Genomic DNA, 12,178 nt, shown 5'->3' with positions numbered 1-12,178 from the left:
CATAAGAGACAAAGTTAACATCCTGTCAAACTTGTGTAAACAAATTTGACAGAGAATAACTTTCAAAAAAAATTTTCACGTACACAAAAGCAGATTACAGAGGAACCTTGTTAGCTAAAGGACACTGGCAGGGAATATTTTGTTCAGTTAATTGAATACCGGATAACCAAATGCCAGATAACATAGTTTAGCCCATCACCAGGACCTTGTGATCTTGCCAGATAATCCGATATTCAGATAATCACATGTCAGATAATCGAGGTTCCTCTGAATAACAAAGTGAACGGTTAGAATTATTTCAACTTCCTGAAAATGGAGGCACATTGTGTCTTTATTACTAGAGTGATCCAACATCAGTCCAGTCAACGTAAATCAACGTTCAATTTACTATGTGGGAAAAGCACAAGTAGTAAAATCAAAATCAACATGTAACATGAGCAACTAATCTTCTGCAAATATTCTCTTTTTATGTACATTGTTCTGCTGTCCTTCCTGAATCTGCCCCTTCCTATAAAACTTCCTTGTCGCTGTTCATGGCTCCATCTTGAGCCTTACTATTTTACAGTCTTGATCCTAATTACAAGGAGGCCAATTCTAGTCATTTTCATACATCTATCCATTATTTCATTTCACATTTCAAACCCTGAATAAAATCCCTCCAAGTCATTAACTTCCAACTGTCTTGCCTTAATACACAACATTGGTTAGGCCAGTTTTGGAATAGTGTGTGCAATTCTGGTCTCCCTCTATCAGAGGGATGTTATGAAACTTGGAAAGGTTCAGAAAAGATTTACAAGAATGTTGCTAGGGTTGGAGGATTTGAGCTATAGGGAGGGGCCAAATAGGCTGGGGCTCTTTTCCCTGGAGCATTGGAAGCTGAGGGTGACCTTATAAATTCATGAAAGGCATGGATATGGTAAGTAGGCAAGGTCTTTTCCCTGGAGTGGCGGGGGGGGGGGGAAAGAGGCGAAGAGGAGGGAGTTCAGAACTTGAGGACATAGGTTTAGGGCGAGAGCGAAAAGATTTAAAAGGGATCAAAGCGGCAGCTTTTTCATGCAGAGTGGTGAATGTCTGAAATGAGCTGCCAGAGGAAGTAATGGAAGCTGATACAATTGCAACATTTAAAAGGCACCTGGATGGGTATATGAATAGGAAGGGTTTAAAGGATAGGGGCCAAATGTTTCTGTATTGTACATCTTTATAACTCTAGTTCTTCCATTAGGAATGATACTCCTGCAGTTGAAGTATTCTCATTTGCTTCCTCGCCTACTCCATTAATCCTATCACTCTCCTTTACCGGTGCCAATGATACTCTTTGCTCAAGAAAATTCCTGGTTAGCCATTCAAGCTCAAGGGTTGCAGATTTCAATTTATCTTGCACACAACTAGTTTGATCATTCATTGAGAGATCTGTCTAGGCCATATCATGTGATAGTGTTCCGTTGCCTTCACCAAAAGCTAAGCACCATATATCATGGTAAAGTGTAAACATCCACCTGACTTTTCTTCACCAGTAACAACTGTCCTCTTAAACCCATCGCTCCCTGCCCTTTCAACAAATAGAACTTAGATTTCTTTGTAACTAAGATCAAGATCACCTACTCAGCTGCCTTCAGCACAATCAGCCTTCCCATTACCAACAAAAATTAAGTTTCTATAGATCCCCATCCTGAACATGTCCATCATTAGTTTTTCTCCAGTCTTCCTTAGCATCTTTTGGAGAGTACTGCCTTTCTGCGGAATCCACCCGCGCTCTCCTGAATTGGGGACCATTCCTGAATTTAAATAGCCAACAGCATAAACAGTTTGCTCACCTTTAACAGCAACACCTTCCCACACATTTCTATTATTGTCACCTCTTCCTCAAAAAAAAAGTTAGTCCTCAGTCCATGTAACTTAGATGGAAGAAGGTTTGAGTGAAGCACAAATGGTGACATGTACTAGTTAGTGAAGTGGTGAGTTTCTGTGCTGGTAAACAATTCTATGTAATCCTATTCCAGCATCCCTCTCGCACTGTGAATTTTATGGGATGGGGTTTTCTCTGCTTTGTTCAATTCAAACTTATTTAATCATAGTTACAACATCTCATGTGGTAATTCAACTCCAACTCCATTATTCCTGAACCCTCCAAGATCAATTTTTCATATGCAGCCAATTCTTGCAACAGGCCCCAATAAAAATTCTAATGCCTCATTACTTTGAGCTGAATAAAACTATTACCAATCTCAACTTCCTCTTTGACTCCGAGCTGAGCTTCTGATTACATATTTTCTTTAGCACAAGGACTACGGAGTCATCCATAGTTATTCCCACTGCCGCTGCAACACACATCGATTGTTTTTAATCACTTCCAAACTTGACAACTGCAAGCCTTGTCTCGTTGAACTCCCAAATTCCACCTTCCATAAAATTACATTTCATTCATAATTATACGACAAGTATAATAAGCTGCATCAAGTTCCTCTTCCCCATCTCCCCTAGGCCTGCTGTATCAACACCTCAACTCCAAAATGATTACATTCAAATCCATTCAAGGTCTCCCCCCTTCAGCCCTACAACCTTAAGAACGCGATATTCCTCAATTTCTGGTATTTTAGCCTGTGACATTGCTTTCTTTTCACCTGCATGGACTTTATTTTCTATCTTCCACTTCATGGATTTGGTTCCTGAATTTAGGGAATTCTGGAAGATCAAAAGCAATGTGTTCACCATTTCTGTAACAATCTCATTTACAGCCTAGAATGTAGATAACAAGCTACGAGTGCTTATTGATAAGTTCACAATGAAGTAGCTTTGGAAGTGGAAATCAAAATTTAGAAATTCTATAGGAGACACGCTGGAATTATGGTTTTTTTTTGCATTTTATTTGTGACACTTAATGTGATTTGAACAATTCTGTAGTTAGCTACAAGCTGATTTAATTGGGAAAATAAAGCAGAACTGCTGTTGGAAACAATGACGTTTAACACAATTAAATGCCAATTGCTTAGAAGCAGTTAATTCTTGGCCCACTTTTAATGGCATGAGAACAGGACAGAATAAAAACAAAAATCAAAACTACAGCACAGGAACAGACCCTTCAGCCCTCCAAGCCTGCGCCAATCCAGATCCTCTCTTTAAACCTGTTGCCTATTTTCTAAAGGATTTGCATCCCTCTGCTCCCTGCCTATTCATGTCTATGTCTCGAGACATCTTAAATGACACTATCATACCTGCATCTACCACCTCTGCTGGTAGAAGTTTTGGGCACTCACCATCCTTTGCGTAAAGAACTTTCTTTGCACATCTTCCTTAAACTTTTCCCCTCTCATCTTGAACCTGTGACTCCTAGTAATTGAGTCCCCCACTCTGGGGAAAAGTTTCTTGCTATCCACCCTGTCCACACTGCTCATGATTGTATAGAGCCCAACTAGGTTCCCCACCCCCCAACCTCCGTCTTTCTAAGGAAAATAATCCTAATCTACTCAATCTCTCTCGATAGCTAACGCCCTTCATAACAGGCAACATCCTGGTGAACCGTCTCTGCACCTTCTCCAAAGCATCCACATCCTTTTGGTAATGTGGTGACCAGAACTGTACGCAGTATTCCAAACGTGGCTGAACCAAAGTCCTCTACAACTGTAACATGACCTGCCAACTCACCCAATACCCCGTCCGATGAAGTAAAGCATTAGTAATATCAATTAAATTTGACTGCTTATATACAGTCCTAAAACATGAGTGCAAATACAATCAGAAACAATGTTCAATTCAATGTTGTGAAATGATACTCTTTGAAGCAAGAGTTTTTAAAAATTTCTTCATGGCTTTATCAACAGCATCCATATCCCAACATTTATTGCCTATTCTTAGTTGCCCTGGAAAAGGTGTTGCGAGTTCTCCTTTTGAATCTCTGCAGTCCATTTGCTGTGGGGAGACTAAGTGTTTTTAGGGAAGGAATTCCAATATTTTGACAACTTGGCAGCACGGTGGCTCAGTGGTTAGCACTGCTACTTCAGTGTTAGGGACCAGTGTTTGATTCCAACCAGGGCCGACTGTGTGTAGAGTTTACACATTCTCCCAGTATCTGCATGGATTTCCTCTGGGTGCTCTGGTTTCCTCCCACAATCCAAAGATGTGCAGGTTAGGTGAATTGGCCAAGCTAAATAGCCCATAGTATTCAGGAATGTGTAGGTTAGGTGCATTAGTCAGGGGTAAACATAGGGTAGGGTATCGGTCTAAGTGGGTTACTGAGGGTTGGTGTGGACTTGTTGGGCCAAAAGGCCTGTTTCTACACTGTAGGGATTCTAATTAGACTTAACTTCTAACACTGAAGGAATTATGATATTTCCAAGGCAGAATGGTGAGTGGCAGTAACTTTCAGGCAGTAGTGACTTCATATCTGCTGCATTTGTCCTTGTAGACGTTAGTGATCATGAGTTTGGAAGGTACTAAGGAATGCTGATGAATTTCTGCAATGCCTCTTGCATATACTACACAGTACTGCTACTCAGCTCAGTATTGGAGGGAGTGACTGGCACTGTATCCACAAGCATTCAATCAGATTGCTGGGTCTTGGGTAGCACATTAAAAACCTGAAGTGGGCATCAGGGACAAGATGATTAGGCCAAGGAGAAGACAAGGGACAGTAAAGTTTGTAACTATCAGACTCGACAGAGGGCAGTATCAGACAACGGCGATAGAAGAAGATACCTTCTCTGAAAAATGTTTGCCTTTTTCAATGTCAAACAAGCAAACAAGAATAAAACAATGTCTTGAGCAACTAAGAAATAATGAGGCTATTTTGGATCTAGCTTTGTGAAAGAGACCACATAATAAGTAATTTCACTGGTAACAATTCCTTCGTGAAGAATGATTGGCATGTGATGAATTTCATAGAATTTTAGTATCATGTGGTTGAGACAAAAATTAAAAGGCGTGGGATTCGAACAAAGCCAATTAGAGGAGCGAGGGCAAATTGGACAATGTAGATTTGGAAACTGGATTAAAAGATAATGACATTTAAGCAGTAAATAAATCATTCATAATTTTTAAACAAGCGTTTTCATTTAATGGAAGAAAATAATCCATGGGCAAAAAGTGGTACAATCAGGACCAGCTAGAAGAGTAGTTTTAGTTTAAATGATCCTTACAATATTGTTACAAAGGGCAATAAATTTGAAGACTGCAAATTTTAACAAAAACAGCATGTTCAAGAAACAGACAGAGGAAACAGACTGAAAGCAAATTATACAGTATTTTGAAAAGATCATGAGTTTTTACAACATAGAAAAGATTAGCGAAAATGTGGGTTCCTTAGAGACAAATACTGGAAGTATTTATAACAGGAAGTAAAATGGTAGACATTAAGTATTTTATATCCTTTTTCACACCAGAAGACTCAAAGACATAATCAAAGGTACAGTGCCAGAAATACATTCTGTAAACTGTTACAAGTCTTTTGAGAATAAACAGGGATAAAAGCTGATAAATCATTATAGACTGACAGCCTACATTCCATAGTTTTAAAAGTGACGACTTCAGTTTTAATGAATACATTGGTCTTAATCTTGAATTGCCTAGATTCTAGAATAGGTTCACTTGATGGGAAGATAGCAAAACAGCTGACAAAGATTACAGAGGTTCAAGAACATAGGTGACCACACTTTCAAGGATAACAGGGACAGGAAATAAATGCTAGCTTTGTCAGCAATGGCCACATCCTGTGAACAAAAATTTAATCTCATTACTTAGGTCAACAGCAGTAGGAAATGTGTGTGAATACAGCAAACCTTGTTTTAACCAGCACTCAAGGAACCAGCAAAAATTATCTGCCTGGAATACCGGACATTTACTACGACGATGATGATCCAAGTAGTCAGTTCATGGTCCGAATGAGAAAGATTTCTGCGGATAAGTTTTATTTAAATGTTTTATACTGTAAAAGTGTGTATACTGATGTGTATACCCTCTGCAATACCCTTTTCTTAGAGGGTTTAAATGGACCTTTTGATCAACTGGAATATTCAATCAACCAGTAAACTTCTGGTCCCATAGGTGCCAGTTAATAAAAAGCTTATCATAATTTGTTAGGGACAGTCCCAAGCCCAATAAGGCAAGATCTCATTTCTGAACTAACTATTTAGTTTGTATTTTGTTGAGTATTTTCAGAAGTTTCTGCTTTTATTTCAGATTCCCAGATGTTGTGCTGTAATGTAATTGCTGGTGGATGAAACTCCAAGATTGTAATCATTTCAAAGACAAACCTACTTAAAAGCAGTGTGCAATACAGTGGAAAAAGTTTGTGTGTCTTATTTCTGAAACTACTGGGACTTATTTATATTCTATCAAACAATCAAGGAATACAAAAGATTCAGGAAGGGTAGCAAACTGCTTTTATTGTGAAAACAATCCATAAAAAAAAACGTTCTTATTCCTCTCCCTAATATAAATAAGAACAAATGGAAACTGCTAATTCTTAAATGTAAATTTGGCTTCAAGTACTTATTACATGCTGCACTTTTTAGCTGAAGATTTGAATGGCAAAGGCATTTTAAAAATTAATACCTAATGTGCCCTAAACAAAGTACACTGTCTCAGTCAGTGTACACACGATTATAGTACACAAATCAGAAAGTGAATTCTGCTGGTTGAATTATGTTAATCTTCTACACAAACCTTACTTTATAGAGATGTGTACCTTGGAAATCGATTGGAGGTGTGACATTTATTGCAAAGATGATTTTCAACTCTTTGAGCACCCCATCTTAGATCTTCACTGGATGGTGAAAGTGAACCTGATGTCTGTGTTGCTCCTCCACAATTGTTACAGGGCAAAGCATCTACCCATTGGAAAAAGTCCTGTTTAAACCACTGCAGAAGCTCTAATAACAGAAAATCTTCCAGCTTTACTGTGGCCCCTAGACAATAGATAGATATTAAATTTATATGGGTTCTTTTGTAACCTCAATATTTTACAAGATAGCTCTACAGCAAGAATCAAGATCGGCTACAGGAGACACTAGGAAGAGGGTTCCCTGCAAAGTAAATCAGAGTTATGGCAGAAGGCAGAATTATCACATAGTGCTCCTCTTGCTGGTCCATGACAAATCAAGAAAACGACAATACCAAGCAGATAGCCAAATGTAATCCATGCAATTGCTTATCACACAGAGAGGTAGATTCCCGGAAACAATGCCTTCGACTAAAATTCATAAAAAAACCCACCTAGGTTAAGGTACACTTTCACGATACCTTTCTTTTCCTCCCAGGCTATGACCGAGCTAGAATAATTAGCTTATCTAGTTTCTTAAATGAAATAGAGAAGATTAAAAGTCCTTGGAAATGATATAGTGCCAATATTGGCATAAATTTGTCAATATTTCATAGAATTTCTATGCTATCACACTTTGGTGTGGCGAGAAGGTTTGCACTCTCATGACTCTGAAAGTGAAGCTGGTAACAGCATAAATTCTAGATACGACCATCCAAACTACATAGGACCAAAAGTAGAAACCTGGAGAAAATCAGTTTACCAGTCTACCATTAAGGGGGTTGAGATTCAGGCAAATGACATGTAGAAGGATTTTTTTTTCAAAAAGCGCCTCTTCCTACTGAAACATATCGGAAACAAGTTGTGTCTGTTACAAACTTACAAATATGATCAACTGCAGAATATCAACACTAAATGCGGCAAAATCATACTGTTTCTCTGAAATATCATGCCTTTAGATAGACAGTAGTGGAAAAATGAAAAGAAAAAAAAAAAGTGATTATCAAAATTGTAGGCCAGGCTACTAATGGTGCAGTAGTAGCTTTGATCTGAAATTGGTGAAGACCAAAAGAGTAACGGTGAGCATGGAATAAAGTATACAAGGATGTCCACCAGGGGTCAGCAACTGGACCACTTCTAAACAAATTATCTACAGTTAGGCAAATAGGTCTGAATTTAAAACATCACATATGGCACAATGCCCAAAAATATAGCAAATAGTAAAAGGGGGAGAGCAAGAGATTCCAACAAGCTGGGCAGAATGACGTAATGAGGAGAAACATGACTGAAGTGGCCTCACAGGCCACAAATTACATTCAGAAAAGTGGCTCTCCAACACATATAAGGTCAATTAGGGACAGAAAACATATGCTGACTTAACTATGCATGCTGTCATCCAAATAATGAATTATAAAAAGTAAAGTAACAGACAGCAGAAATAAGACACTCACCTTGTGGAAAAAAACCTCATATTTTACTGAGCAAAATGAAAAGGCAAAATAAGCTCAATCGTATAATTTTGAAATTAAAAGAACAAAAATACCTGGTTTGTATGTTTTCTATCTTCAAAGATTAGTGCAATTTGAGAAGGATGGTTTTAAAAAGCCTATAGATCTTGCCTTTAATACCAAAACAAACAGTACAAAAAGCAAACATTTTATGCTCAATCTTAATGAAACATTGCTCAGGCTCAACAGACACCCAGAATGGAGGGTCGGGTGTTTTATTGTACAAGAAGAGGTTGGATAGTTGCAGGCTGCATCCTTTGGAATTTCAAAGAATAAGAGGTGATCATATTTAAGCACATAAAACCCAAGAGGTCTCGAGGGGGTTGATATTGAAAGGATGTGACCCCTTGTGGGAGAAAAAGGAAGGTAAATTTCATTCTATTAAGTCTCCCATTAAAGATGGAGATCAGGAGGAACCCTCTGAGGGTTGGGCGTTTTGGAACTTGCTTCCCTGGAGAGCTGAGGTAGGGTCATTGAATACTTTTAAAAGCACAGGTAGCCAAATTCCTGGTTAACACTGGAGTCAAAGACATGCAAGCACTCCCAAGGTTGTACCATCAGCACACCAAGCACAGCACTGACTTCTGGTTCCAAATGTTTCTGCCATACACAGGCCTCAAACACAAAAAAGGGAGGATACTGCTCCTGCTCCTAATTCAGATGTTTTGATTTAATCTAATTCTTGTTATTGACACCTTAGATGGGGGTGCAGAGGAGATTTCCGAAAATGCTACAGGGGATAAAGGACTTTGGTTAAGTGGACAGAGTAAAGCAGGTAAGTTTGCTCTAAATAGAGCAGAAATGTTATGTTGAAGAGATTATTAAATAAATAAATTAAATAAAGAGTTCTGATAGTGTAAACAAAGAGAGACTGTATCCAGTGATAGATAGATTAAAATATTTAATTAAACAGATTTAAAATAATTGGTACAAGTATTAGAAACTTTCTTAAAAAAAAACAAATTTGGGATACCCTATCATATGGAATCAAATTTACTTATAACCTTCAAAATGTAAAGTATAAATTTACAGAGCTACGAGGAGAGTGTACTAATTGGATAGCTATTTCAAAGAGTTGACACAGATAAATTGGGCCAGATGACCCCCACCTGTGTTGGATTATAAATCTCAATTCAGATAAAGGAGTTTAACACCAAAATAACAGATTGGTCTTGAATATATTATAAAATATGCATTCCAGAGCTAATAAATGAGAACATTCCATCATTTTGGTTCGTAAACTCATACACTAATGAATTAAATACACATTCAGGAATGGGAAAGCGACTTCTCTTAAATACAACCAATTTTACAAAACATTTAACAGAGAAACAAGACAGACATTGTACAATCAAATACCTTAAATTCACTTGCCCATTTGGAAACCTTGGGATAGAAAACTGACATCCCAAGTGACTGAATATCCCAGGGATGTTAAACGGTGGCAGCCATGGAAACAGTGGATGTGTACTTTGTCAACTTCCAAACTTCTGGAGATTTTGGAAGTCCCAGCAGGTTGGAGGGTGGCAAATATAACTTGACATTTAACAAAAAAAAAGGAAGAAAACCAGGAATTGTAGGTAGGTTAGCCTAACCTCAGTGGAAGGGAAAATGCTGGAGTATTATAACAGTGATACTTAGAAAATATCGACAGGATTACACAAAGTCAACAGGGTTTATAGAATGGAAATCAGGTTTGACAAGAGTTGCTTAAGGATGTAACTAGAAATCGATGCAAGGGGAGACCATAAGAAATAGGAAAAGGAGGCGGCTACTCATCTGTTCAAGTTCACTTTGCCATTCAATAGGAGCATGGCTGATCTGACTTTCCTCATTGTCACTTTCCTACATTTTTCCTATTACCCTTGGTCCCCTTATTGAACAAGAATCTATCATAGTGTTAAATATACAGAAGGACTCTGGCCCCAAGAAGTTTTAGAGTTATACAGCACAGAAATAGACCCTGTGGTCCAACTTGTCAGTGTTGCCCAGACATCTCAATCTGACCTAGTCTGATTTGCCAGCATTTGACCCATATCCCTCTTAACCTCTCCTATTCATCTACTCCTCAAGATGCCTTTTAAATATTGTAATTGTACCAGCCTCCGCCACTTCCTCTGGCAGCTCGTTCCATACATGCACCACTCTCTGCATTACCCCTTAGGTTTAAGGTGAAAACGGAAAAGATTTTAAAAAGGACTTATGTCCTCTAGTTTTGGACTCCCCCACCCAAGAAAAAAAAACCTCGTCTATTCCTACCAATGTTCTTCATGATTTGAAAAACCTCTATAAAGGTCACCCCTCAGCCTCCGACACTCAAGGGGAAAAAACAACCCACCCTACTCAGCCTCTACCTATAACCCAAACCCTCCAGTCCCAGCAATATCTTGATAAATCCTTTCTACACCCTTCCATGTTTAACAACATCCTTCCTGTAGAAGGGCGGTCAGAATTGAAAGCAATATTCCCAAAGTGGCCTCACCAATTTCCTGTACAACTGCAAAATGACATCCCAACACATATATCAAAGTGTTCTGACCAAAGAAGGCAAGTGTGCCAATTGCTTTCTTCCCCATCCAATCTATCTGTGACTCCATGTTCAAGAAACTATACACCTGCACCTCTAGGTCTCTTTGTTCAGCAACGCTATCCAGAGCCCTGTTTGCCATTCCAAAATGTAACAGCTCACATTTATCCAAGTTAAACTAAATCTGCCACTCTGGCCTATTAGCTTCTCTGATCAAGGTCCCATTGTAATCTGAGAATCTTCTTCACTGTCCACATCACCATCTATTTTGGTGTTACCTGCAAATTTACTAACCACACCTCCCATATTTACATCTAAATCATTTATATAAATGATGAAAAGCAGTGGATGCAGCACCAATCGTTGTGGCACATTGCTGGTCATAGTCCTCCAATCCGAAAAACAAACCTCTACTCTCATGCTAGTTTTGTACACAATTGATTATCTCCAAGAATCCCATGTGATCTACATGCTTTGATGCAGTCCATAGAGACAAGATCGCCTGGCCTGCCTTCAATTTTCTTTGTCACCTCTTCAAAAAAAAACTGAGACATGATTTCACACACACAAAGCCATGCTGACATCCCTAATCTATCCTTACCTTTCCAAATGCACACAAATCCTACCCCTCAGAACCCCTCTAACAGTTTACCCACCATTGACTCAAGGCTCACCCGTCTGTAGTTCCCTGGCTTTTTTGTGGCAAAGAATTCCAAAGCTACTCATTCGGAGAAGAAATTCCTCCTCATCTCAGTCTTACATTGACAGCCCTTTGATCCTAGACACTCCATGACAGGAAACATTCTCACAGCATTAACCATTTCAAGCCCCTTAAGGTTCAATGCTATATGCTTCAATGAGATCACCTCTCATTCTTCAAAATTCCAGTGGGTACAGTCCCAATCTGTGTAGCCTTTACTCAGACAATCCCTCCATTCAAAAGGATCATTCTAGTAATTTCATCGACAGATTGCCTCCAATGAAATAATGTCTTTCCTTAAAACAAATTCGGCGGGTCGGTGTGGACTTGTTGGGCCGAAGGGCCTGTTTCCACACTGTAAGTCTAATCTAAAAAAAAGGGAACCAAAACTGCTCAGAACTCCACATTTGGTCTCACACTTTGTATAGTTCCAGTAAAATCTCTCTACTTATATTCCAACTTCCCCAGAAATAAGGACCAGCATTCCGTTAGCTTTCTCTGCTTTCAGCAGAAGTATTCCCAAGTCCCTTTGTTTTTCACCTTTTTGCAGATTTTCTCCATTTAAATGGCACTGTTCTTTTGTTCTCGCTTCCAAAATGAACAATTTCACATTTTCCTACATTATGCACCATTTACCAAGTTTTTGCCCACATAACTTATCAACTGCTAGTATCCCTCTTGTAATATGTCTT

At 38.7% G+C, this 12,178-nt stretch overlaps 1 protein-coding gene across 2 annotated transcripts in view; it reads right to left on the bottom strand.

Moving 5' to 3' along the window:
• The window catches only part of ngly1 (N-glycanase 1), a 37,098-nt gene that overhangs the window by 14,491 nt on the left and 10,429 nt on the right, over positions 1-12,178 (bottom strand). For both annotated transcript variants that reach the window (XM_060825394.1, XM_060825395.1), the window contains one exon: positions 6,680-6,899. In XM_060825394.1, the coding sequence (XP_060681377.1) occupies positions 6,680-6,899 (220 nt within the window). The remainder of the gene's footprint in view (positions 1-6,679; positions 6,900-12,178) is intronic.

The sequence above is a fragment of the Hemiscyllium ocellatum genome, chromosome 5, assembly GCF_020745735.1.
Source record: "Hemiscyllium ocellatum isolate sHemOce1 chromosome 5, sHemOce1.pat.X.cur, whole genome shotgun sequence".
Taxonomy (NCBI): Eukaryota; Metazoa; Chordata; class Chondrichthyes; order Orectolobiformes; family Hemiscylliidae; genus Hemiscyllium; species Hemiscyllium ocellatum.
The sequence above is the reverse complement of the archived record's forward strand: the minus strand, read 5'-3'. Positions and strand labels throughout refer to the sequence as shown.